The sequence below is a fragment of the Bombina bombina genome, chromosome 1 (genome assembly GCF_027579735.1).
Source record: "Bombina bombina isolate aBomBom1 chromosome 1, aBomBom1.pri, whole genome shotgun sequence".
Classification (NCBI taxonomy): Eukaryota; Metazoa; Chordata; class Amphibia; order Anura; family Bombinatoridae; genus Bombina; species Bombina bombina.
Window position 1 is genome coordinate 1,072,745,318 of NC_069499.1, and position 25,635 is coordinate 1,072,770,952.

A 25,635-nucleotide genomic window follows, 5' to 3' on the forward strand; every position below is an offset into this window, starting at 1 on the left:
GTCGTTTCTTCTTTGTGTCCTAATCTTAAGAATGTTTCAGAGAGATCTTTGCATTTGCTGGATGTTTTTAGTAACATCAACATAATATTTCAATGCCCTAAGGATTTTAGACAAACGTCCAATACTTTGGGGCTGTGGGCTTATTTTCTCAGTGAAAAAAGATATTTTTAAATCCCTCCCATTATGTTATTACTCGTGGACTTCACAGCTTGGGTATTAGTTCCCATGAGTAATAGATCTTGGACTCTCACCACCGACAGAGAGAGAGATAGAGACACACACCCACAGCTGGTTATGTAGGCAATTCATGATAAAAAAGAAAAACCCTTTCAACTTTGAATGTGGCATACAAAACATTTGTGTGTGTGAGTGGGTTACATTTTCCCATTCTTGCTCTGTGTTTGTGAACATATAAAAGATTGTAAAATATAAACAAGAAATGATAAAAATGTAGATGCTTGAAGACAAATGTCTCTGAACTCCAGTCCTCAAGATGTCTAAAGTGCAGCACAGGTGATATGTTTTGCTTAGTAGTTGTGGTTATCACTAATCCAAGATTCTCCTAAAAATCTGACCTAGTAATGGATTTGAGAAATTCATTTTAAGAGACTTTAACATTCGATGCAAATCAGTATTATTAATGGTCTTTATAGAAGATAATTTCTTTACCAATCCTAAAGAAACCTGGTGCTACAGGTTTCAAATCTGTGCCCTAAGAATATGAATTATCAAACTTTGATGTGGATATAGATTCAGCATCTGTAAACCAAACAGTTAAAACAGCTTTAAAAATAAAACGCTGAAATTAAGGAGCAATCGGTCAAATAAGTAGTCAAACAAAGATTTCACAAACTGTTAGTATTGTCTAAGTTTTTCTTTTTGTTATAAATATATTTACACATATAGAACATGAAATTAAAATATTGCCCACAAGAAAGAATGGATTAAGGCTTTATATAATGTACAAAAAAGCAAGCACCTTTAAAATGCCATTAACATCAGACACTTCCTTCATACTGAAGCTTTGATACACAAGCTCTCAAAATACAGATACAGGTTTTAAAGTATATGATCTATGACCAGTCTGTGATCAGTAACTGTTGTAGACTTGTAAAATGACTGTGAAGCCCAGCTTTTATTTTACAGAACGCAATGACATTCTTTGAATTTCACTCTAGCTTGTGAAACTACACCACAATGCACTCAGGCTGCAGGAGACAAAATAAGATTAATTGAATTGGCCTTAATATTAAAGGGACATTCCGGTCAAAATTTAAATGCAGATAGATGAATTACTTCTTTGAATAGAAACATATTTGCAATATACATGTATTAGCAAAAATGCTTTTAGTAAAAGTTATCATTGTTTTAGTGTTAACAGGTTTCTCTGCATGTGAAGCATAGCTAGATATTCTCAGTGCACCAGCATTTTAAATACTGCAGCTGCTCAGATGGTCAGTGGGGCTTATGTCTGCAATTAACAAATTAAGTAATTACCAGACGATACAAGCACCTTAGGCTCTCTGAGCAAGTGCTGTGTTTAAAATGCTGGTGCACGGTGCATACTTAAATACACTTTTGAAACAGCTATAGCTGTTATTGGAAGCCTTACGGCTAATACAGGTATATTACAATGGCTAATACATGTATATTACAAAAATGCTTCTGTTCAATCCTGAAATGCATTCCTGTGGATTCCAATTTTTGCTAGAATATCCCTTTAATAACTAAATTCCAACTTTAAAATGTCACAGATTGCTTTTTTATGAGGACTAGTGCTCTAACCAGTGCTTTCCAAAAAGATCTTTATCATGACCTAAAAATTTTGTTGGAATTTACTATATTCTAAGAAATTATTGAGTGAATGTACTTAAAATAGTAAAAATATACTATGAGTGGATTAAAGGATTATTTTAAGATGTGTCATTTATATTTTAAGTGAACTATATTTGTAACTGTTTTCGGTATTAAAGGGCCATGAAACCCACATTTTTTCTTTCATGATTTAGAAAGAGAATGTAATTTTAAACATCTTTCTAACTTACTTATATTATCTCATTTGTTTTATTCTCTTGATATTCTTTGCTGAAAAGCATATCTAGATATGCTCAGTAGCTGCTGATTGGTTGCTGCACATAGGTGGGTGGCGGGCGGGCGCGTGCACGGGGCGGGAGCGGGTGGGAACGCTACACTACAGAAAATATAACTTTTAAAAAGTTTGAATAAGGGGTATTTTAATTTAAAAAAAATATAAATCGAACGTATCTAGGAGGGGGTGGGGGGTTGGTTTTTGGTGGGGCAGGGAGCTACACTACAGAAAAGGGGAAAGATTAAAAAATATCAGCAATTTTATTCTAAACTGGGTACTGGCAGACAGCTGCCAGTACCCAAGATGGCGGCCATTAAGACAGAGGGGAGAGTTAGAGAGCTGTTTGGTGGGGGATCAGTCAGGTTGGGGGCTAAAGGGGGGTCCTACAGAGCAGCATATGTAAATATGCCTTTAAAAAAAAAAAAAAAAGCCCAAATATAGCTTTTATTTTAGTACTGGCAGAGTTTCTGCCAGTACTTAAGATGGCGGGGACAATTGTGGGGTGGGGGAGGGAAGAGAGCTGTTTGGGAGGGATCAGGGGGTCTGATGTTTCAGGTGGGAGGCTAAGCTCTACACTAAAGCTAAAATTAACCCTGCAAGCTCCCTACAAGCTACCTAATTAACCCCTTCACTGCTACCCATAATACGTGTGATGCGCATTTAGCGGCCTAAGTACCAAAAAGCAACGCCAAAGCCATATGTGTCTGCTATTTCTGAACAAAGGGGATCACAGAGAAAAAATTACAACCATTTATGCCATAATTGCACAAGCTGTTTGTAAATAATTTCTGTGAGAAACAAAAAGTTTGTGAAAAAGGGAACTTTTTTTTTTATTTGATCGCATTTGGCGGTGAAATGGGGGCATGCAATATACCAAAATGGGCCTAGATCAATACTTTGGGTTGTCTGCTACACTAGACTAAAGCTAAAATTAACCCTACAACCTCCCTAATTAACCCCTGCACTGCTGGGCATAATACACGTGTGGTGCGCAGCGGCATTTAGCGGCCTTCTAATTACCAAAAAGCAATGCCAAAGCCATATATGTCTGCTATTTCTGAAAAAAGGGGATCCCAGAAAAAAATTTACAACCATTTATGCCATAATTGCACAAGCTGTTTGTAAATAATTTCAGTGAGAAACCAAAAGTTTGTGAAAAAGTGAACAATTTTTTGTATTTGATCGCATTTGGCGGTGAAATGGTGGCATGAAATATACCAAAATTGGCCTAGATCAATACTTTGGGATGTCTTCTAAAAAAAAAATATATACGTGTCAAGGGATATTCAGGGATTCCTGAAAGATATCAGTGTCCCAATGTAACTAGCGCTAATCTTGAATAAAATGGTTTGGAAATAGCAAAGTGCTACATGTATTTATGGCTCTATAACTTGCAAAAAAAGCAAAGAACATGTAAACATTGGGTATTTCTAAAATCAGGACAAAATTTAGAAAATATTTAGCATGGGTGTTTTTTAGTGGTTGTAGATGTGTAACAGATTTTGGGGGTCAAAGTTAGAAAAAGTGTGTTTTTTTCCATTTTTTTCTCATATTTTATAAAAATTTTTTATAATAAATTATAAGATATGATGAAAATAATGGTATCTTTGGAAAGTCCATTTAATGGCGAAAAAAACGGTATATAATATGTGTGGTTACAGTAAATGAGCAAGAGGAAAATTACAGCTAAACACAAACACCGCAAAAATGTAAAAATAGCCTTGGTCCCAAACGGACAGAAAATGGAAAAGTACTGTGGTCATTAAGGGGTTAAAGGACAAGACCAATTTAACCCCTTAACGACCGAGGACGTGCAGGGTACGTCCTCAAAAAAAAGGCAGTTAATGCCTGAGGACGTACCCTGCACGTCCTCGGTGTGGAAAGCAGCTGGAAGCGATCCTGTTTGCTTCCAGCTGCTTTCCGGTTATTGCAGTGATGCCTCGATATGGAGGCATCCTGCAATAACCTTTTGAAGCCATCCGATGCAGAGAGAGCCACTCTGTGGCCCTCTCTGCACCGGAGATCGGTGGCTTCCTTCGTTGATGGGTGGGAGCATTACCGGGAGGCGGGTGGCGGCCATCGATGGCCCTGGAGATGTGGAGGGGGGCGGGATCGTGGGCGGGGATGCCCGGGGGCGCGCGCGTGCACGGGAGGGCGGGGGCGGGCGCGTGCACGGGGAGGGAGCGGGTGGGAACCGCTACACTACAGAAAAAGGTGCAATCAGTTTAAAATAACTGACAAAAAAAACGATCAATGAGGTGGTTGGGGTTTGTGTGTGTGTGTGTGTGGGGGGGGGGGGTTTGGGGAAGCTACACTACAGAAAAAAAAACTAAGAAAAAAAAAGCACTTTTTTGTGTAAGCTGGGTACTGGCAGACAGCTGCCAGTACCCAAGATGGCCCCAATAAGGCAGATAGGGAAGGTTACAAAGCTGTTTTGGGGGGGATCAGGGAGGTTGGAGGCTAAGGGGGGTCCTATACAGCAGAATAATTATTATTTTTTTTAAAAAAAAAACCTAAACCCCCCAAAAAGCTTTTATTTTAGTACTGGCAGACTTTCTGCCAGTACTTATGTTGGCGGGGACATTTGTGGGGTGGGGGAGGGAAGGGAGCTGTTTGGGAGGGATCAGGGGGTCTGATGTGTCAGGTGGGAGGCTGATCTCTACACTAAAGCTAAAATTAACCCTGCAAGCTCCCTACAAACTTCCTAATTAACCCCTTCACTGCTAGCCATAATACACGTGTGATGCGCAGCTGCATTTTGCGGCCTTCTAATTACCAGAAAGCAACGCCAAAGTCATATATATCTGCTATTTCTGAACAAAGGGGATCCCAGAGAAGCATTTACAACCATTTGTGCCATAATTGCACAAGCTGTTTGTAAATGATTTCAGTGAGAAACCTAAAATTGTGAAAAATTTAACGTTTTTTTTTTATTTGATCGCATTTGGCGGTGAAATGGTGGCATGAAATATACCAAAATGGGCCTAGATCATTACTTTGGGTTGTCTACTACACTACACTAAAGCTAAAATTAACCATACAAGCTCCCTAATTAACCCCTGCACTGCTGGGCATAATACACGTGTGGTGCGCAGCGGCATTTAGCGGCCTTCTAATTACCAAAAAGCAATGCCAAAGCCATATATGTCTGCTATTTCTGAACAAAGGGGATCCCAGAGAAGCATTTACAACCATTTGTGCCATAATTGCACAAGCGGTTTGTAAATAATTTCAGTGAGAAACCGAAAGTTTGTGAAAAAATTTGTGAAAAAGTGAACGATATTTTGTATTTGATCGCATTTGGCGGTGAAATGGTGGCATGAAATATACCAAAATTGGCCTAGATTAATACTTTGGGATGTCTTCTAAAAAAAAATATATACATGTCAATTGATATTCAGGGATTCCTGAAAGATATTAGTGTTCCAATGTAACTAGCGCTAATTTTGAAAAAAAGTAGTTTGGAAATAGCAAAATGCTACTTGTATTTATGGCCCTATAGCTTTCAAAAAAAGCAAAGAACATGTAAATATTAGGTATTTCTAAACTCAGGACAAAATTTAGAAACTATTTAGCATGTTTTTTTTTTTGGTGGTTGTAGATGTGTAACAGATTTTGGGGGTCAAAGTTAAAAAAAGTGTGTTTTTTTCCATTTTTTCCTCATATTTTATAATTTTTTTTATAGTAAATTATAAGATATGATGAAAATAATGGTATTTTTAGAAAGTTAATTTAATGGCGAGAAAAACGGTATATAATATGTGTGGGTACAGTAAATGAGTAAGAGGGAAATTACAGCTAAACACAAACACCGCAAAAATGTAAAAATAGCCTTGGTCCCAAACGGACAGAAAATGGAAAAGTGCTGTGGTCATTAAGGGGTTAAAGGGACACTGAACCCAAATTTTTTCTTTCGTGATTCAGATAGAGAATGCAATTTTAAGCAACTTTATAATTTACTCCTTTTATCAATTTTTCTTTGTTCTCTTGCTATCTTTATTTGAAAAATAAGGCATCTAAGCATTTTTTTGGTTCAGTACCCTGGACAGCCCTTGTTTATTGGTGGGTGAATTTATCCACTAATCAGTTAGAACAACCCAGGTGTTCCCCAAAAATAGGCCGGCATCTAAGCTTACATTCTTGCTTTTCAAATAAAGATACCAAGAGAATGAAGATTTGATAATAGGAGTAAATTAGAACGTTGCATAAAATTGCATACTCTATCTGAATCAAGAAAGAAAAAATTTGGGTTGAACGTCCCTTTAAACTAGTCTTCAAAAACTAGTTTATTAGACATGGAAAAAAAAATATTTAGATTTAAGATTAACAAGATACAGCATATATCTAATAACTATTTGCCTAGTGTCAGTTTAATGCGAGTTCCTTGCCTATATAAGCAAGATATTCCTTTTCTCTTATCTACAGTATATAGCTTACAGGAACAAAAACTATTTCTGTAGCTGTTGTGACCAAGTTAAAAGGGATATGAAATAAGTTCAGATTATATTATCAAATGTAAATTTATATGTAATAAAAAGAACTACAACCTACTTTTATTGTTTGTTTTAAACACTTTTTCTGTAATTTAAATCATAAAAAATTGTTGGTTTTCACATAAAAGCATATCGAACACATCACAAGCCTGCAACATTGATCTGTGTTGTAGCTTATATCTTTTCCTTACTGGCCTTATAAGAGGCTTTTAAAAGAGCATTTCCATGGACTGGGAAAATGGCAATACTGTAAACAAAAAGTAAATTTATGCTTACCTGCTAAATTAATTTCTTCTATGGTACGACGAGTCCACGGATTCATCCTTTACTTGTGGGATATTATCCTCCTGCTAACAGGAAATGGCAAAAAGCACCACAGCAGAGCTGTCTATATAGCTCCTCCCTTAGCTACACCCCCCAGTCATTTGACCGATTGTACAGGAAGAAAAAGGATAAACTAAAAGGTGCAGAGGTGACTGAAGTTTAAAATCAAAAAATATAATCTGTCTTAAAATGACAGGGCGGGCCGTGGACTCGTCGTACCATAGAAGAAATTAATTTATCAGGTAAGCATAAATTTACTTTTCTTCTGTAAGGTACGACAAGTCCACGGATTCATCCTTTACTTGTGGGATACAATACCAAAGCTACAGGACACGGATGAACGGGAGGGACAAGACAGATGGTTAAACAGAAGGCACCACTGCTTGAAGCACTTTTCTCCCAAAAATAGCCTCAGAAGAAGCAAAAGTATCAAATTTGTAGAATTTGGAAAAGGTATGAAGCGAAGACCAAGTCGCAGCCTTACAAATCTGTTCAACAGAAGCATCATTTTTAAAAGCCCATGTGGAAGCCACCACTCTAGTAGAGTGAGCTGTAATCCTTTCAGGAGGCTGCTGTCCAGCAGTCTCGTATGCCAAACGGATGATGCTTTTCAGCCAAAAAGAAAGAGGTAGCCGTAGCTTTTTGACCTCTACGTTTTCTAGAATAGACAACAAACAAGGAAGATGTTTGACGGAAATCTTTGGTTGCTTGCAAGTAAAACTTCAAAGCACGAACCACGTCCAAGTTGTGCAACAGACGCTCCTTCTTAGAGGAAGGATTAGGACACAGAAAAGGAACAACAATTTCCGGATTGATATTCCTATTAGTAACAACCTTAGGAAGGAATCTAGGTTTGGTACGCAAAACCACCTTATCAGCATGGAAAACAAGATAAGGCGAGTCGCATTGCAATGCAGATAGTTCAGAAACTCTTTGAGCCGAAGAGATAGCAACTAAAAACAGAACTTTCCAAGATAGAAGCTTAATATCTATGGAATGCATAGGTTCAAATGGAACCCCTTGAAGAACTAAATTCAAACTCCATGGCGGAGCAACAGGTTTAAACACAGGCTTGATTCTAACTAAAGCCTGACAGAACGACTGAACGTCTGGAACATCTGCCAGACGCTTGTGCAGTAGAATTGATAAAGCAGATATCTGTCCCTTTAAGGAACTAGCTGATAGCCCCTTCTCCAATCCTTCTTGGAGAAAGGACAAAATACTAGGAATCCTGATCTTACTCCATGAGTAGCCTTTGGATTCGCACCAATATTTACGCCTTGTGAGAGGGATAAGTGAACTCTTTTTTACGCTCACCTTCCACCCGTGAGATCTTAGAAAAGCCAACACGATGTCCGTGTGAGACTTGGCTAGTTGGTAAGTCGACGCCTGAATTAAGATATCATCCAGATAAGGCGCCACTGCTATGCCGCGCAGCCTTAGAACCACCAGAAGGAACCCTAGCACCTTTGTGAAAATTCTGGGAGCTGTGGCCAACCCGAAGGGAAGAGCCACAAACTGGTAATGCTTGTCCAGAAAGGCGAACCTGAGGAACTGGTGATGATCTTTGTGGATAGGGATGTGTAGATACGCATCCTTTAAGTCCACGATTGTCATATATTGACCCTCCTGGATCATTGGTAAAATAGTCCGAATGGTCTCCATCTTGAAAGATGGGACTCTGAGGAATTTGTTTAGGATCTTGAGATCTAAAATTGGTCTGAAGGTTCCTTCTTTTTTGGGAACCACAAACAGATTGGAGTAAAACCCCTGCCCCTGTTCTGCTTTCGGAACTGGGCGGATCACTCCCATGGTATATAGGTCTTCTACACAGCGTAAGAACGCCTCTCTTTTTGTCTGGTTTGCAGACAATTGAGAAAGATGGAATCTCCCCCTTGGAGGAGAATCTTTGAAATCTAGAAGATACCCCTGGGTTATGATTTCTAAGGCCCAGGAGTCCTGAACGTCTCTTGCCCAAGCAAAGAGAGAAAGTCTGTTCCCTACTAGATCCGGTCCCGGATCGGGGGCTACCCCTTCATGCTGTCTTGGTGGCAGCAGCGGGCTTCTTGGCCTGTTTACCTTTGTTCCAAGTCTGGTTAGGTCTCCAGACTGACTTGGATTGAGCAAAATTCCCCTCTTGTTTTGCAGCAGGGGAAGAGGTAGGGGGATCACCTTTGAAGTTTCGAAAGGAACGAAAATTATTTTGTTTGGTCCTCATCTTATTTGTCTTATCCTGAGGAAAGGCATGGCCTTTCCCTCCAGTGATGTCTGAAATGATCTCTTTCAGTTCAGGCCCGAATAGGGTCTTACCTTTGAAAGGGATGGCTAAAAGCTTAGATTTTGATGACACATCAGCAGACCAGGACTTAAGCCATAACGCTCTACTAGCTAAAATGGCAAAACCTGAATTCTTTGCCGCTAATTTAGCCAGTTGAAAAGCGGCATCTGTAATGAAAGAATTAGCTAGCTTGAGAGCCCTAATTCTATCCAGAATATCATCTAATGGGGTCTCAACCTGAAGGGCCTCCTCCAGAGCCTTGAACCAAAAAGCAGCTGCAGTAGTTACAGGAACAATGCACGCTATAGGTTGGAGAAGAAAACCCTGATGAACAAATATTTTCTTTAGGAGACCCTCTAATTTTTTATCCATAGGATCTTTGAAAGCACATCTGTCCTCAATAGGTATAGTTGTATGCTTAGCCAGGGTAGAGATAGCTCCCTCCACCTTAGGGACCGTCTGCTACGAGTCCCGCATGGTGTCTGATATGGGAAACATTTTTTTAAAAGTAGGAGGGGAAGCGAACGGAATACCTGGTCTATCCCACTCCTTAGTAACAATGTCCGAAATCCTCTTAGGGACCAGAAAAACATCAGTGTAGGCAGGAACCTCTAGAAATCTGTCCATTTTACACAATTTCTCTGGAACTACAATAGGGTCACAATCATCCAGAGTCGCTAAAACCTCCCTGAGCAACAAGCGGAGGTGTTCTAGTTTAAATTTAAAAGCCGTCATATCTGAGTCTGTCTGAGGGAACATCTTTCCCGAATCAGAAATCTCTCCTTCAGACAGCAAATCCCTCACCCCCAACTCAGAACATTGTGAGGGTACATCGGATATGGCTAATAAAGCGTCAGAGGGCTCAGAATTTGTTCTCACACCAGACCTACTGCGCTTCCCCTGCAACCCAGGCAGCTTAGATAAAACCTCTGTGAGGGTAGTATTCATAACTGCGGCCCTATCTTGCAGGGTGAAAGAATTAGACGCACTAGAAGAACTTGGCGTTGCTTGTGCGGGCGTTAATGGTTGTGACACTTGGAGAGAATTAGATGGCATAACCTGATTCCCTTCTGACTGAGAATCATCCTGCGACATACTTTTAGTAGCTAAAATATGTTCTTTGCAATTTATTGACCTTTCAGTGCATGAGGGACACATTCTAAGTGGGGGTTCCACAATGGCTTCTAAACATATTGAACATTGACTTTCCTCAATGTCAGACATGTTGAACAGGCTAGTAATGACTACAAACAAGCTTGAAAACACTTTATTTAGTGAAAAAATACCAATCTTAAAAAACGGTACTGCGCCTTTAAGAGAAAAAAAGCATACACGTTCTGCAAAACTGCTTTAAAATACACCAAACTTTACAAATTATTGATAGACTCAATTTGTGTAGTTAAGTTTGCCCCACAAGAAAATAAAACATTTAAGCCTTTATTGTGCAAACCGGATTGATAATAAGGCCTAAATCCGGAAAAAACTCCCCCAGCACCTCGCCACAGCCCTGCTGTGGCGCCTACCTGCCCTCAGGGATTGTAAAAACGGGGTTAAAGCTTTGATTTGGCCCAAAACTTCCACAAGGGTCCCCAGGAGTTGGAGCTTGTGAAAACAACTGTGCATCTGAGGCGCGAAAATAGGCCCCGCCCATCTCACTCGATGTCTTTACAGCCTCAAAGAACCGCACCAGAGCGGTTTTAAACTAGCCATGTGGGTTCTGAGACCCAAAAAACAAGCCAAGTGTATCCTCAATAAAGTTGCCAAAAAACGTTAACAGCACTCCAAGTTCACAAAACGTTTGCCCACAAACATTCAAAAACTCAGTGTCAACCATTTTTTAATTAGACCCTTATGCAAGCTTAGTAATGCCCTTCTATAGCTCTTAGGATTACTGCTTACCCTTACCCTCATGGGGATACTGTCAGCCTTTCTGAAATACACGTCTCTCCAGAAAAAATGACTGAACATACCTCACTGCTATATAGCATGAAAACGTTCCTCACACTGAAGTTTCTTGTACCCCTCAGCCTCTGTGGGAACTGCACTGGATCTTAGTGACAAATGCTAAGATCATCATCCTCCAGGCAGAAGTTTTCATCCATCTGCTGCCTGAGAGTAAATTAGTACACACCTGTACCATTTAAAACAAAAAACTCTTGCTTGAAGAAAATAAAAACGAATATTTTATCACCTCTTTCACTTTACCCTTCCTAGTACTTAGAGTAGGGAAAGGGTGGAGCTAAGGGAGGAGCTATATAGACAGCTCTGCTGTGGTGCTTTTTGCCACTTCCTGTTAGCAGGAGGTTAATATCCAACAAGTAAAGGATAAATCCGTGGCCTCGTCGTACCTTATAGAAGAAATGACAATTTTTATATGAAGGCATTGTGCAATGTAGTGTTTAATTGGTGATATATACCATAAAGAAAATGGTTTTTGTCCCTTTAAGAAATAAACTGACTATTCTTTGCATTAAAAAAAGTTTGTTTTGAAGTAACATTTAAAGTTAAAATCAACAAAATGTGTATCTCTCAAGATAGATAAATATACAACAAAACAATAGCATTTGGAATGCAAAAATTATGAAGATTTATTTGTACACACTATATTGGACTAAACAGCTCCAGTAATAATTTGAACTGAATTTGATGCCCCTCTAAGTACAGACTATGTAGTTTAGTAAAAGAAGCACACACACATTGGTGTGTACACCTCTGGCCAGTAGGTATCCTAAATTAGATGTTCTGATGAATAAAAGGGAAATGTAAAGTGAAAAATAAACTATTATTTTGTTTACTACAACATTGTGAGTAGTGTAGGTCACCGTTTGATTTCTCCTAGAGCATTTTTCCCTTTTATTTTGTATTGGCTGAATGAGTACTATGCAATGTTTTGCTTACAGACATTCCACAAGGGAAGCATATATACTGTACTTGTTTATAAAGTGAAACTTAAACTTCTTATTTTTCCCATAATAAAGGTTTCACAAAATATGAATGTTTTAACTTACCTAGAGTAACTTATCTAGGTGGATATTAAGTGAAGTTTCATAAACTATCCAAATGGGGCCTATAGCTAGTTTTGTTCACAATAAAACAATAGTACACTGAATTCAACGGCCAATCACAGTCATTTATCAACAAACAACCTTTTTAGAAAAATTGACCTATAGCTTAAAATACACACTGACAGAGGGCAAGACACTCACTGGAGGCACAAAGCACGAAAGAGGAAAAATGGTGCAATATTGTTATTTTTTTAATAAAAAAAAGATGAATGGCTTTTCTCCACAGTTTAAGAGATGAAGACACTGAGTGCAACTATTAAAGATAAATGTTCTCTTCTCTGTTCCAAAATTATAATGATACAAATGTTTAAAACTCCTCATGTTTTAACAGAGTACTCCTTTCCTCTGGATAGTCTTTAAAACAAAAAAAAACTTTATTTAAAAAAAAAATTTGTACCAAATATTTTAACTTTCAAAATCAAGGTAACATTTTTGGCTGAAACTATTATTGGTGTAAAGGAGGAGCATTGTGACTTATCTATTTCACAGAGAAGTGCAACAAGAGAACAGGAGAGACTGAAAAAGAGATTACTGGAGTCTCAAGAGTTCACAATATCATTTTTATTTACAAAGAGCTTTATATTGCACCATAGTATTTTTAACCTCTCTTTCATGCTCTGTGCTCCCATTAGGTGTCTGCAACATGGAATAGATATTGAGTGGCAGCAGTTATAAAAGAATTGTATAGTGTTCATTATTATATTATGTTTTTTAAATCACATACTAATTAAGTGCTGTACCGTTGTAAAATGCAATTGATTAGATGATGTGTCGCTCCTCTTATCACACATGTATAGTGTAAGGTAAAACTTTCCTACAAAAGGGTATAAAAAATCTTCAAGCTCAAGTGCTTACTGAAGAAAACTAGCTTTCCAATATCTTTCTGCAATTAACATATATAAAGCATCTGCTTTTTTTTATTTAAAGATCAAGAAGAGATTAGCGTAGCATAGAATTTATTTTCTAAATATTGTGGGGACTATTATTGAGTATTGCCTGGGTACAATGTGTTTTCAGCGGATGTTTGTTACGCATTACATTTATCTATGTAATAGTTTTATCAGAGTGCTTTATGGTTAAGTTAAACATTTACTTCCTCAATTAACAGACCTCTCAGCCTTTTCTTTCAAGGTCAGCAATAAAGGGGCTAACTGACCGTTAAAGACAAGCCATGTCTGTAATCGAGAGGGGTAATATTGATGACACTATGGAAGTGGTCATTTTGTGGTTAGAAGCAAACAATCAGATGACTATCACCATGCACTCTCCGTCTGGCTGCTTGACTTTTGTTGATATGAACCAAACATGCATAATTAGCCCTTCTAGCGCAAATGATGCAAAAATAAAAAAAAAATGACACCTCACTTTTCTTCGTATCTGTCTTACATATCAGCTATTTTGGGCAGCAGATTTATGTTGATACAACAAATGCTTGTTCAGGTCACTGATGTGTTTCTGTTTCCATTGTGCAAGATTGTATATAATCTTCCCTTTCAGGGTCACATGATGGTAATATGAGACTCAGCCACATGAAATATTAGCTACAACATCAGTAATCAAAAAAAAAAAAAAGCGCAAAAATAAAAAAAATGCTTGCTGCTATAGCATTGTACAAACAGGAAAAAGGGTAGATGGTTGCCCTGCAAGTTCCATTACATTTTTTATGGAGTGTTAAGAGTCCTTGCAGTTTATGGTGTTAGCACAGTTAGTTTGTGCTCAATAGTAAGTCTATTCCATGTTAAGTCTTTTATATATTTGGCTAATGGCTTTAGTTTTTAAACTTTTTTAATAGGTTGGCAACAGTTTCAGGCATGAAGAAGGCTAGAAGTATTTTATTTCACTTTCTGAGCCCACTTCAAGTCGTCAGATCGTGGTTTCTCTCCCGTAACTCCATGAATAATATCTTCTAAACGTTTCCAGAATCCTATCTTCTCCAGGGGATAGTTCAGCCAACCTAAAAAAACAAACAAACACAAATTTAAAATTAAAGCTAGAACTAATTGTATAAACTCAAAATATTAATAGTAGGTATTCTGAAGAGCACACTTCCATGCTGATCTATTTAAACGTTCATATAAACATAGCTCAGTTATAAAAAATATTAACTTATTTTGATGAAATGTATTCAGTGATTTATAAATTATATGGTCTGACAGAGTGTAACCCATCACTAGCTCTGTTTTATGTTAAAACTGAGGTGTCAAATTTTCAGTTGAAGGGCCACAAACTGAATTTTTATTCAGTTAAAGGGACAGTCAACACCAGAATTTTTGTTGTTTAAAAAACAAAATTTATGCTTACCTGATAAATATCTTTCTCTTGTGGTGTATCCAGTCCACGGGTTCATCCATTACTTGTGGGATATTCTCCTTCCCAACAGAAAGTTGCAAGAGGACACCCACAGCAGAGCTGTCTATATAGCTCCTCCCCTAACTGCCACCCCCAGTCATTCAACCAAAGACAAGCAAGAAAAAGGAGAAACTTTAGGGTGCAGTGGTGACTGTAGTATAAAAATAAAAAACACCTGCCTTAAAGTGACAGGGCGGGCCGTGGACTGGATACACCACAAAAGAAAGAAATTTATCAGGTAAGCATACATTTTGTTTTCTCTTGTAAGGTGTATCCAGTCCACGGGTTCATCCATTACTTGTGGGATACCAATACCAAAGCTTTAGGACACGGATGAAGGGAGGGACAAGGCAGGAACTTAAATGGAAGGCACCACTGCCTGCAAGACCTTTCTCCCAAAAAAAGCCTCTGAGGAAGCAAAAGTATCAAATTTGTAGAATTTAGAAAAAGTATGAAGCGAAGACCAAGTCGCCGCCTTACAAATCTGTTCAACAGAGGCCTCATTTTTAAAAGCCCATGTGGAAGCTACCGCTCTAGTGGAATGAGCTGTAATTCTTTCAGGAGGCTGCTGGCCAGCAGTCTCATAAGCTAAACGGATTATGCTTCTTAGCCAAAAAGAAAGAGAAGATGCCGAAGCCTTTTGGCCTCTCTTCTGTCCAGAGTAGACAACAAACAATGCAGATGTTTGACGAAAATCCTTAGTAGCTTGTAAATAAAACTTTAAAGCACGAACCACGTCAAGATTGTGTAATAGACGTTCCTTCTTTGAAGAAGGATTAGGACACAGTGACGGAACTACAATCTCCTGATTGATATTCTTATTAGATACCACCTTAGGAAGAAATCCAGGTTTGGTACGCAACACTACCTTATCTGTATGGAATATCAGATAAGGGGAATCACACTGTAAGGCAGATAACTCTGAAACTCTTCGAGCCGAAGAGATAGCTACCAAAAACAGAACTTTCCAAGATAAAAGCTTGATATCTATGGAATGCAGAGGTTCAAACGGAACCCCTTGAAGAACTTTAAGAACTAAATTTAAACTCCATGGCGGAGCAACAGGTTTAAACACAGGTTTGATTCTAACTAAAGCCTGACAAAACGCCTGCACGTCTGGAACATCTGCCAGACGCTTGTGCAGAAGAATAGACAGAGCAGAAATATGTCCCTTTAAGGAACTAGCTGATAATCCCTTCTCCAATCCTTCTTGGAGAAAGGGTAATATCCTAGGAATCCTGACTTTACTCCATGAGTAACCCTTGGATTCACACTAATGAAGATATTTACACCATATCTTATGATAGATTTTCCTGTTGACAGGCTTTCGAGCCTGAATTAAGGTATCAATGACCGACTCGGAGAAACCACGTTTTGATAAAATCAAGCGTTCATTCTCCAAGCAGTCAGCCGCAGAGAAATTAGATTTGGATGTTTGAATGGACCTTGGAGTAGAAGGTCCTGCCTCAGCGGCAGAGTCTATGGTGGAAGGGATGACATGTCCACCAGATCTGCATACCAAGTCCTACGTGGCCACGCAGGTGCTATCAAAATCACCAAAGCTCTCTCCTGCTTGATCTTGGCAATCAGACGAGGGAGGAGAGGAAATGGTGGGAACACATAAGCCAGGCTGAAGGACCAGGGCACTGCTAGAGCATCTATCAGCTCTGCCTGGGGATCCCTTGACCTGGACCCGTAAAAGGGAAGCTTGGCGTTCTGACGAGACGCCATCAGATCCACTTCTGGTTTGCCCCATAGTTGAATCAGCTGGGCAAATACCTCCGGATGGAGCTCCCACTCCCCCGGATGAAAAGTCTGCCGACTGAGAAAATCCGCCTCCCAGTTCTCTACTCCTGGGATATGGATAGCTGAGAGGTGGCAAGAGTGAACCTCTGCCCATAGAATTATATTTGAAACCTCCAACATTGCCAGGGGGCTTCTTGTCCCCCCCCTGATGGTTGATATAGGCTACAGTTGTGATATTGTCCGACGGAAATCTGATGAACCTGACCGCAGCTAGTTGAGGCCAAGCCTGAAAAGCATTGAATATCGCTTGTACTGGATGTCAGAGGGGCCTTAAGAAAATACTCCTAGGAGTATCTGACTAGCCATGCGGAAACTAGGCCCCAAATAAAGACTTATCTCCCTCAGAGAAAAAACGTCCTATTAATGAAATCATGTAAACGTTTTGTCACTAAGCAATATGAATATTAACATGAGTATTACCCTGTTATGTAAGCATGATCCCAGTCGCTGTTAAATCACTGCATCAGGCTTACCTCAAATACACAAGGTTCTGTCAGCATTTTCTAGAACTTATTCCTCTCTCTAGAAATAAAAATACTGAACATACCTCAAAGCAGGTAATCTGCAGGCCGTTCCCCCAACTGAAGTTTTCCCATATTCATCAGTTATGTGTGAGAACAGCAATGGACCTTCGTTACAAACCGCTAAGATCATCAAATCTCCAGGCAGAATTCTTCTTCTAATTTCTGCCTGAGAGAAAAACAGTACAACGCCGGTACCGTTTAAAAATAACAAACTCTTGATTGAAGGTAAAACTACACTAAGTCAGCACATATCTCTTGATACTTCCTTTCTTGTCGAGAGTTGCAAGAGAATGACTGGGGGTGGCAGTTAGGGGAGGAGCTATATAGACAGCTCTGCTGTGGGTGTCCTCTTGCAACTTCCTGTTGGGAAGGAGAATATCCCAAAAGTAATGGATGAACCCGTGGACTGGATACACCTTACAAGAGAAAGAAAGAATATTCCTTTATTACATATTCTCCAGTTTTTCATAACCAACACTGTTATAGAAATATACTTTTTACCTCTGTGATTACCTTGTATCTAAGCCTTTGCAAACTGCCCCCTTAGTTTAGTTCTGACAGACTTGCATTTTAGCCAATCAGTGCTCACTCCAGGGTAACTTCACGTGCATGAGCTCAATGTTATCTATACAAAACACATGAATTAATGCCCTCTACTGGTCAAAATGCATTCAGATTAGAGGCAGTCTTAAATGTGTAAGAAATTAGCATATGAACCTCCTAGGTTTAGCTTTCAACTAATACCACCAAGAGAACAAAGCAAAATTAGTGAGAAAAGTAAATTGGGAAAGTTGTATAAAATTACATTCCCTATTTAAATCATGAAAGTTTTTTTTGGACATGACTGTCCCTTAAAAGGGTCTTTCAGAAATTTTACACATACATACTTCTAAAGAAATCAACCTCAAGTGAGCAATTGCTTTGATAAATAAGTACATATGTATATTTGTATACTCACACATCCAAAGTAGATATAAATTAGATTCATATAAAGAACAAAAAATACAGATGGATAGGGGTTGCCGACTACTGTTGGATGGTGGAGTCAAGGACTGCATAGAAAACACTGGTGAGACACATTGTGACCCTGGAGTTAGGTTGGACATCACTGTGTTGAAAGCTCTGCTATAAGGCTCAAAAGGCCTGTAAAACTTTTATACTAGGTAAAGACTCCAAGGAGGAGAAATAGGCCCAACAACAGGTTTAATCCGGATTACAGCCTGAACAAAACAATGAACATCTGGAAGATTAGCAATTCTCCTATGAAACAATACAGAAAGGGCAGAGATTTGGCCTTTCAAAGAACTGGCAGATAAACCTTTATCTAAACCATTCTGTAGAAATTAAAGTATCCTAGGAATTCTAAAAGAATGCCAGGAATAGTAATGGGTAGTATACCACGAAATGTAAGTTTTCCAAACTTTGTGATAGATAATTCTAGAAACAGACTTGCAAGCCTGAATCAGTGTTAATCACAGAGTCAGAGAATCCTCTATGACTTAGAACTAAGCGTTCAATTTCCATGCCATTAAGGTCCCTTTTCCCATCAAGATCAAAAGTCTCTTAACTTAAGACAGAAGGTCTGGCCTTAGAGCAGCGGTTCCCACCTGTGGTACGTGAAAATATTGTTGGTAATGGCGGAACCACACACAATGGACTTATATTTGCAAGTCACATTTAAATTCATAACGAGTGACTTTATTTTTGATCTGCCTGGGATTCTATCTACTGATCGGCTACCATTGTGTTTTGGGCTAGAGGTGATGTAGGAGCCGGTGTAGCACACATGGCTTGGACCGGGTTGACTCATTGGGGCTTTTGGAGTCAGGTGGTAAGGAAGTGTGGAAGAGAGGAAGCGGAGTTTACTGACTGAGACAGTCCTGGGACCAAGAGGCCCATTTATCAATCTCCGAATGGAGCTTGAAGGGCCGTGTTTCTGGTGAGTCTTCAGACTCGCCAGAAACAGCGGTTATGAAGCAGCGGTCTAAAGACCGCTGCTCCATAACCCTGTCTGCCTGCTTTGAGGCGACGGACAGGCATTGCAGCAATTCAAACTGATCGAGTACAATCGGGTTGATTGACACCACCCTGCTGGTGGCTGATTGGCCGCGAGTCTGCAGGGGGCGGCGTTGCACCAGCAGCTCTTGTGAGCTGCTGGTGCAATGCTGAATACGGAGAGCGTATTGCTCTCCGCATTCAGTGATGTCTGTCGGACCTGATCTGCACTGTCGGATCAGGTCCGACAGACATTTGATAAATTGGCCTCCAAGTACTTACTTGCAGCTCTGGTACGAGTTAACCTTCACAATGCACTCAACACCTGTACGTAGCTTCTGACACTGTCCCCTGCATAACTGTGACATAGCCCACTGAGCAATCTCCTCGCTGAAAGGTTCACCCGCGACCAAGTTTTGAATACACTTCAGTTCATCTTGCAGGTACAAAGACAGTGATCCTATTCTGCTTTGAGCTTGGTACACATGCTTTGGGTCTGACTACTTTTGAAAGTGTATTAATAGGCCTAGCCTGCCTAGATCGTTTTTTTTTTATGAGTGCTTAATTTTAAGGGTTTAGCGATTTATTGATTTGAAAGACTTTTTGTGCCCCAAAATGGATAAGTGGTTGAAAACTTCCTTTTCAATAGAGGCCAAGCTTTAAGGGCCCTGAAGAGTGCACAGAGTTTCAAAATGTTGATTGGTAACCTCGCTTCCCGAGGATTCCAAACTCCTTGTGCTGTCAGAGACCCCCAGGACAGCTCGCCAACCTGAACGACTTGCATCTTTGGTGATCACAGACCAGGTAGGACGAGCAGAACAAGCTCCCTAAATAATAGAGTGGTGATTGGGATCTAAGAATATCTCTTGGGATATCAGAGTATAATCCTTTCAACATTGGCGCAGCATATAAAGCTGAGGAGGTCTCATATAAAATGGAGCAAAAGGAATTGCGTCCGAGGCTGCAATCATCAGGCATAGTACTTTCATACACAGAGCAACTGAAGGGAAAGAGACTGAAGGTTCAGACAAGTTGAAATTAATTTTGTTTATTTTCTGTCAGGAAAAGAGTAATGGACACTGAAGCTATCTGGAAACCTAAAAAGGTAACCTTTGTCTTTCTAATTATGGAACTTTTTGGTAAATTGACCCTCCATTCATGTCTGAGGAAACAACAATAGTTGTTTTGTGCGAGATTCTGCTGAATTAGAAGATTGAGCCAGTACCTAGATATATCGTCCAGGTAAGGAAATACTGCAACACCCTGAGCTTTGATTACAGATAAGAGGGCAATGAGAACCTTGGTAAATATTCTTGGAGCTGTAGCTAGACCAAACGGAAGAGCAACAAACTAATAATGCTTTTCCAGAAAACCTCAGAAACTGGCAATGTTCTGGGTGAAATGGGATGTGAAGGTAAGCATCCTGTAAAACAGAATTTATGCTTACCTGATAAATTAATTTCTCCAACGGTGTGTCCGGTCCACGGCGTCATCCTTACTTGTGGGAAATATCGCTTCCCCAACAGGAAATGGCAAAGAGCCCAGCAAAAGCTGTCCATATAGTCCCTCCTAGGCTCCGCCCACCCCAGTCATTCGACCGACGGACAGGAGGAAAAAACCGGAGAAACTATAGGGTGCCGTGGTGACTGTAGTTAGAGAAAATAGTTCATCAAACCTGATTAAAAAACCAGGGCGGGCCGTGGACCGGACACACCGTTGGAGAAAGTAATTTATCAGGTAAGCATAAATTCTGTTTTCTCCAACATTGGTGTGTCCGGTCCACGGCGTCATCCTTACTTGTGGGAACCAATACCAAAGCTTTAGGACACGGATGAAGGGAGGGAGCAAATCAGGTTACCTAAACAGAAGGCACCACGGCTTGCAAAACCTTTCTCCCAAAAATAGCTTTCGAAGAAGCAAAAGTATCAAATTTGTAAAATGTGGCAAAAGTGTGCAGGGAAGACCAAGTCGCTGCCTTACATATCTGATCAACAGAAGCCTCGTTCTTGAAGGCCCATGTGGAAGCCACAGCCCTAGTGGAGTGAGCTGTGATTCTTTCAGGAGGCTGCCGTCCGGCAGTCTCGTAAGCCAATCGGATGTTGCTTTTAAGCCAAAAGGAAAGAGGTAGAAGTCTCTCCTTTTACCAGAATAGACGACAAAAAGATGTTTGTCTGAACTCTTTTGTAGCTTCTAAATAGAATTTTAGATCATGGACTACATCTAAATTGTGTAACAAACGTTCCTTCTTTGAAACTGGATTCGGATACAAAGAAGGTACAACTATCTCCTGGTTAATATTTTTGTTGGAAACAACCTTTGGAAGAAAACCAGGCTTAGTACGCAAAACAACCTTATCTGAATGGAACACCAGATAGGGCGGAGTACACTGCAGAGCAGATAACTCAGAAACTCTTCTAGCAGAAGAAATAGCAACCAAAAACAAAACTTTCCAAGATAACAACTTAATATCTATGGAATGTAAAGGTTCAAACGGAACCCCTTGGAGAACTGAAAGAACTAGATTTAGACTCCAGGGAGGAGTCAAAGGTCTGTAAACAGGCTTGATCCTAACCAGAGCCTGAACAAATGCTTGAACATCTGGCACAGCTGCCAGTCGTTTGTGTAACAAGACAGATAAAGCAGAAATCTGTCCCTTAAGAGAACTCGCTGATAATCCCTTATCCAAACCTTCTTGTAGAAAGGAAAGGATCTTAGGAATTTTGATCTTATTCCATAAGAATCCCTTGGATTCACACCAGCAGATATATCTTTTCCATATTTTATGGTAAATTTTTGTAGTTACCGGTTTTCTGGCTTGAACCAGAGTATCTATCACGGAATCTGAAAACCCACGCTTTGATAGAATCAAGCGTTCAATTTCCAAGCCGTCAGCTGGAGGGAGACTAGATTTGGATGTTCGAATGGACCCTGTACAAGAAGATCCTGTCTCAAAGGTAGCTTCCATGGTGGAACCGATGACATATTCACCAGGTCTGCATACCAAGTCCTGCGTGGCCACGCAGGAGCTATCAAGATCACCGAGGCCCTCTCATGCTTGATCCTGGCTACCAGCCTGGGAATGAGAGGAAACGGTGGAAACACATAAGCTAGGTTGAAGGTCCAAGGTGCTACTAGTGCATCCACTATAGTCGCCTTGGGATCCCTGGATCTGGACCCATAGCAAGGAACCTTGAAGTTCTGACGAGACGCCATCAGATCCATGTCTGGAATGCCCCATTATTGAGTTAACTGGGCAAAGATCTCCGGGTGGAGTTCCCACTCCCCCGGATGGAATGTCTGACGACTCAGATAATCCGCCTCCCAGTTTTCCACTCCTGGGATGTGGATCGCAGATAGGTGGCAGGAGTGATCCTCCGCCCATTTTATTATTTTGGTCACTTCTCTCATCGCCAGGGAACTCCTTGTTCCCCCCTGATGATTGATATAAGCAACAGTCGTCATGTTGTCTGATTGGAATCTTTTGAATCTGGCCTTTGCTAGTTGAGGCCAAGCCCTGAGAGCATTGAATATCGCTCTCAGTTCCAGAATGTTTATCGGGAGAAGAGACTCTTCCCGAGACCATAGTCCCTGAGCTTTCAGGGATTCCCAGACCGCGCCCCAGCCCACTAGACTGGCGTCGGTCGTGACGATGACCCACTCTGGTCTGCGGAAGCTCATTCCCTGGGACAGGTGGTCCAGGGTTAGCCACCAACGGAGTGAGTCTCTGGTCTTCTGATCTACTTGAATCACTGGAGAGAAGTCTGTATAGTCCCCATTCCACTGTTTCAGCATGCACAGCTGTAATGGTCTTAGATGAATTCGCGCAAAAGGAACTATGTCCATTGCTGCAACCATCAATCCTACCACTTCCATGCACTGAGCTACGGAAGGACGTGGAATAGAATGAAGAACTTGACAAGCGTTTAGAAGTTTTGACTTTCTGACTTCTGTCAGGAAAATCCTCATTTCTAAAGAATCTATTATTGTTCCCAAGAAAGGAACTCTTGTCGACGGAGACAGGGAACTTTTTTCTATGTTCACCTTCCAACCGTGAGATCCGAGAAAGGCCAGAACAATGTCTGTGTGAGCCTTTGCCTTTGAAAGAGACGACGCTTGTATTAGAATGTCGTCCAAGTAAGGTACTACTGCAATGCCCCTTGGTCTTAGAACCGCTAGAAGGGAGCCGAGTACCTTTGTGAAAATCCTTGGAGCAGTGGCTAACCCGAATGGGAGGGCCACAAACTGGTAATGTTTGTCCAGAAAGGCGAAACTTAGGAACTGATGATTATCTTTGTGGATAGGAATATGTAGATATGCATCCTTTAGATCCACGGTAGTTATAAATTGACCTTCCTGGATTGTAGGTAGAATCGTTCGAATGGTTTTCCATTTTGAACGATGAGAAATTTGTTTAGGATCTTTAAATCCAGAATTGGTCTGAAAGTTCCCTCTTTTTTGGGAACTACAAACAGATTTGAGTAAAATCCCATTCCTTGTTCCGCCGTTGGAACTGGGTGTATCACTCCCATTTTTAACAGGTCTTCTACACAATGTAAGAATGCCTGTCTCTTTATTTGGTTTGAGGATAAGTGAGACATGTGGAACCTTCCCCTTGGGGGTAGTTCCTTGAATTCCAGAAGATAACCCTGAGAAACTATTTCTAGTGCCCAGGGATCCTGAACATCTCTTGCCCAAGCCTGAGCAAAGAGAGAGAGTCTGCCCCCTACTAGATCGGTCCCGGATCGGGGGCTACTCCTTCATGCTGTTTTGTTAGCAGCAGCAGGCTTCTTGGCCTGCTTACCCTTGTTCCAGCCTTGCATCGGTTTCCAGGCTGGTTTGGTTTGTGAAGCATTACCCTCTTGTTTAGAGGATGCAGAGTTGGAGGCCTGTCCGTTCCTGAAATTGCGAAAGGAACGAAAAACAGAATTTATGTTTACCTGATAAATTACTTTCTCCAACGGTGTGTCCGGTCCACGGCGTCATCCTTACTTGTGGGATATTCTCTTCCCCAACAGGAAATGGCAAAGAGCCCAGCAAAGCTGGTCACATGATCCCTCCTAGGCTCCGCCTTCCCCAGTCATTCGACCGACGTAAAGGAGGAATATTTGCATAGGAGAAATCATATGATACCGTGGTGACTGTAGTTAAAGAAAATAAATCATCAGACCTGATTAAAAAACCAGGGCGGGCCGTGGACCGGACACACCGTTGGAGAAAGTAATTTATCAGGTAAACATAAATTCTGTTTTCTCCAACATAGGTGTGTCCGGTCCACGGCGTCATCCTTACTTGTGGGAACCAATACCAAAGCTTTAGGACACGGATGATGGGAGGGAGCAAATCAGGTCACCTAGATGGAAGGCACCACGGTTTGCAAAACCTTTCTCCCAAAAATAGCCTCAGAAGAAGCAAAAGTATCAAATTTGTAAAATTTGGTAAAAGTGTGCAGTGAAGACCAAGTCGCTGCCTTACATATCTGATCAACAGAAGCCTCGTTCTTAAAGGCCCATGTGGAAGCCACGGCCCTAGTGGAATGAGCTGTGATTCTTTCAGGAGGCTGCCGTCCGGCAGTCTCATAAGCCAATCTGATGATGCTTTTAAGCCAAAAAGATAGAGAGGTAGAAGTTGCTTTTTGACCTCTCCTTTTACCAGAATAAACAACAAACAAGGAAGATGTTTGTCTGAAATCCTTTGTAGCATCTAAATAGAATTTTAGAGCACGGACAACGTCCAAATTGTGTAACAAACGTTCCTTCTATGAAACTGGATTCGGACACAAAGAAGGTACAACTATCTCCTGGTTAATATTTTTGTTGGAAACAACCTTCGGAAGAAAACCAGGCTCAGTACGTAAAAACCACCTTATCTGCATGGACCAGATAGGGCGGAGAACACTGCAGAGCAGATAACTCAGAAACTCTTCTAGCGGAAGAAATTGCAACCTAAAACAAAACTTTCCAAGATAATAACTTAATATCTATGGAATGTAAGGGTTCAAACGGAACCCCTTGAAGAACTGAAAGAACTAGATTAAGACTCCAGGGAAGAGTCAAAGGTCTGTAAACAGGCTTGATTCTAACCAGAGCCTGAACAAACGCTTAAACGTCTGGCACAGCTGCCAGCCTTTTGTGAAGTAAAACAGATAAAGCAGAGATCTGTCCCTTCAGAGAACTCGCAGAAAATCCTTTCTCCAAACCTTCTTGTAGAAAGGAAAGAATCTTAGGAATTTTTATCTTGTTCCATGGGAATCCTTTAGATTCACACCAACAGATATATTTTTTCCATATATTATGGTAAATTTTTCTAGTTACAGGCTTTCTAGCCTGAATAAGAGTATCTATTACAGAATCTGAAAACCCACGCTTTGATAAAATCAAGCGTTCAAACTCCAAGCAGTCAGTTGGAGGAAAACCAGATTCGGATGTTCGAATGGACCCTGAATAAGAAGGTCCTGTCTCAAAGGTAGCTTCCATGGTGGAGCCGATGACACATTCACCAGGTCTGCATACCAAGTCCTGCGTGGCCACACAGGAACTATCAAGGTCACCAAAGCCCTCTCCAGATTGATCCTGGCTACCAGCCTGGGAATGAGAGGAAACGGTGGGAATACATAAGCTAGGTTGAAGATCCAAGGTGCTACTATTGTATCCAATAGAGTCGCCTTGGGATCCCTGGATTTGGACCCGTAACAAGGGACCATGAAGTTCTGACG

The 25,635-nt window shown here is 40.5% G+C and overlaps 1 protein-coding gene across 1 annotated transcript in view; it reads right to left on the reverse strand.

Annotated features, from left to right (window-relative positions):
* Nucleotides 1-839: 839 nt before the first annotated feature.
* Nucleotides 840-25,635, reverse strand: part of PEDS1 (plasmanylethanolamine desaturase 1) — a 260,434-nt gene continuing 235,638 nt past the window's right edge. Inside the window, exon 6 of the mRNA XM_053692365.1 lies at nucleotides 840-14,203. Coding sequence (XP_053548340.1) covers nucleotides 14,082-14,203 — 122 coding nt within the window. The 3' untranslated portion in view covers nucleotides 840-14,081. The remainder of the gene's footprint in view (nucleotides 14,204-25,635) is intronic.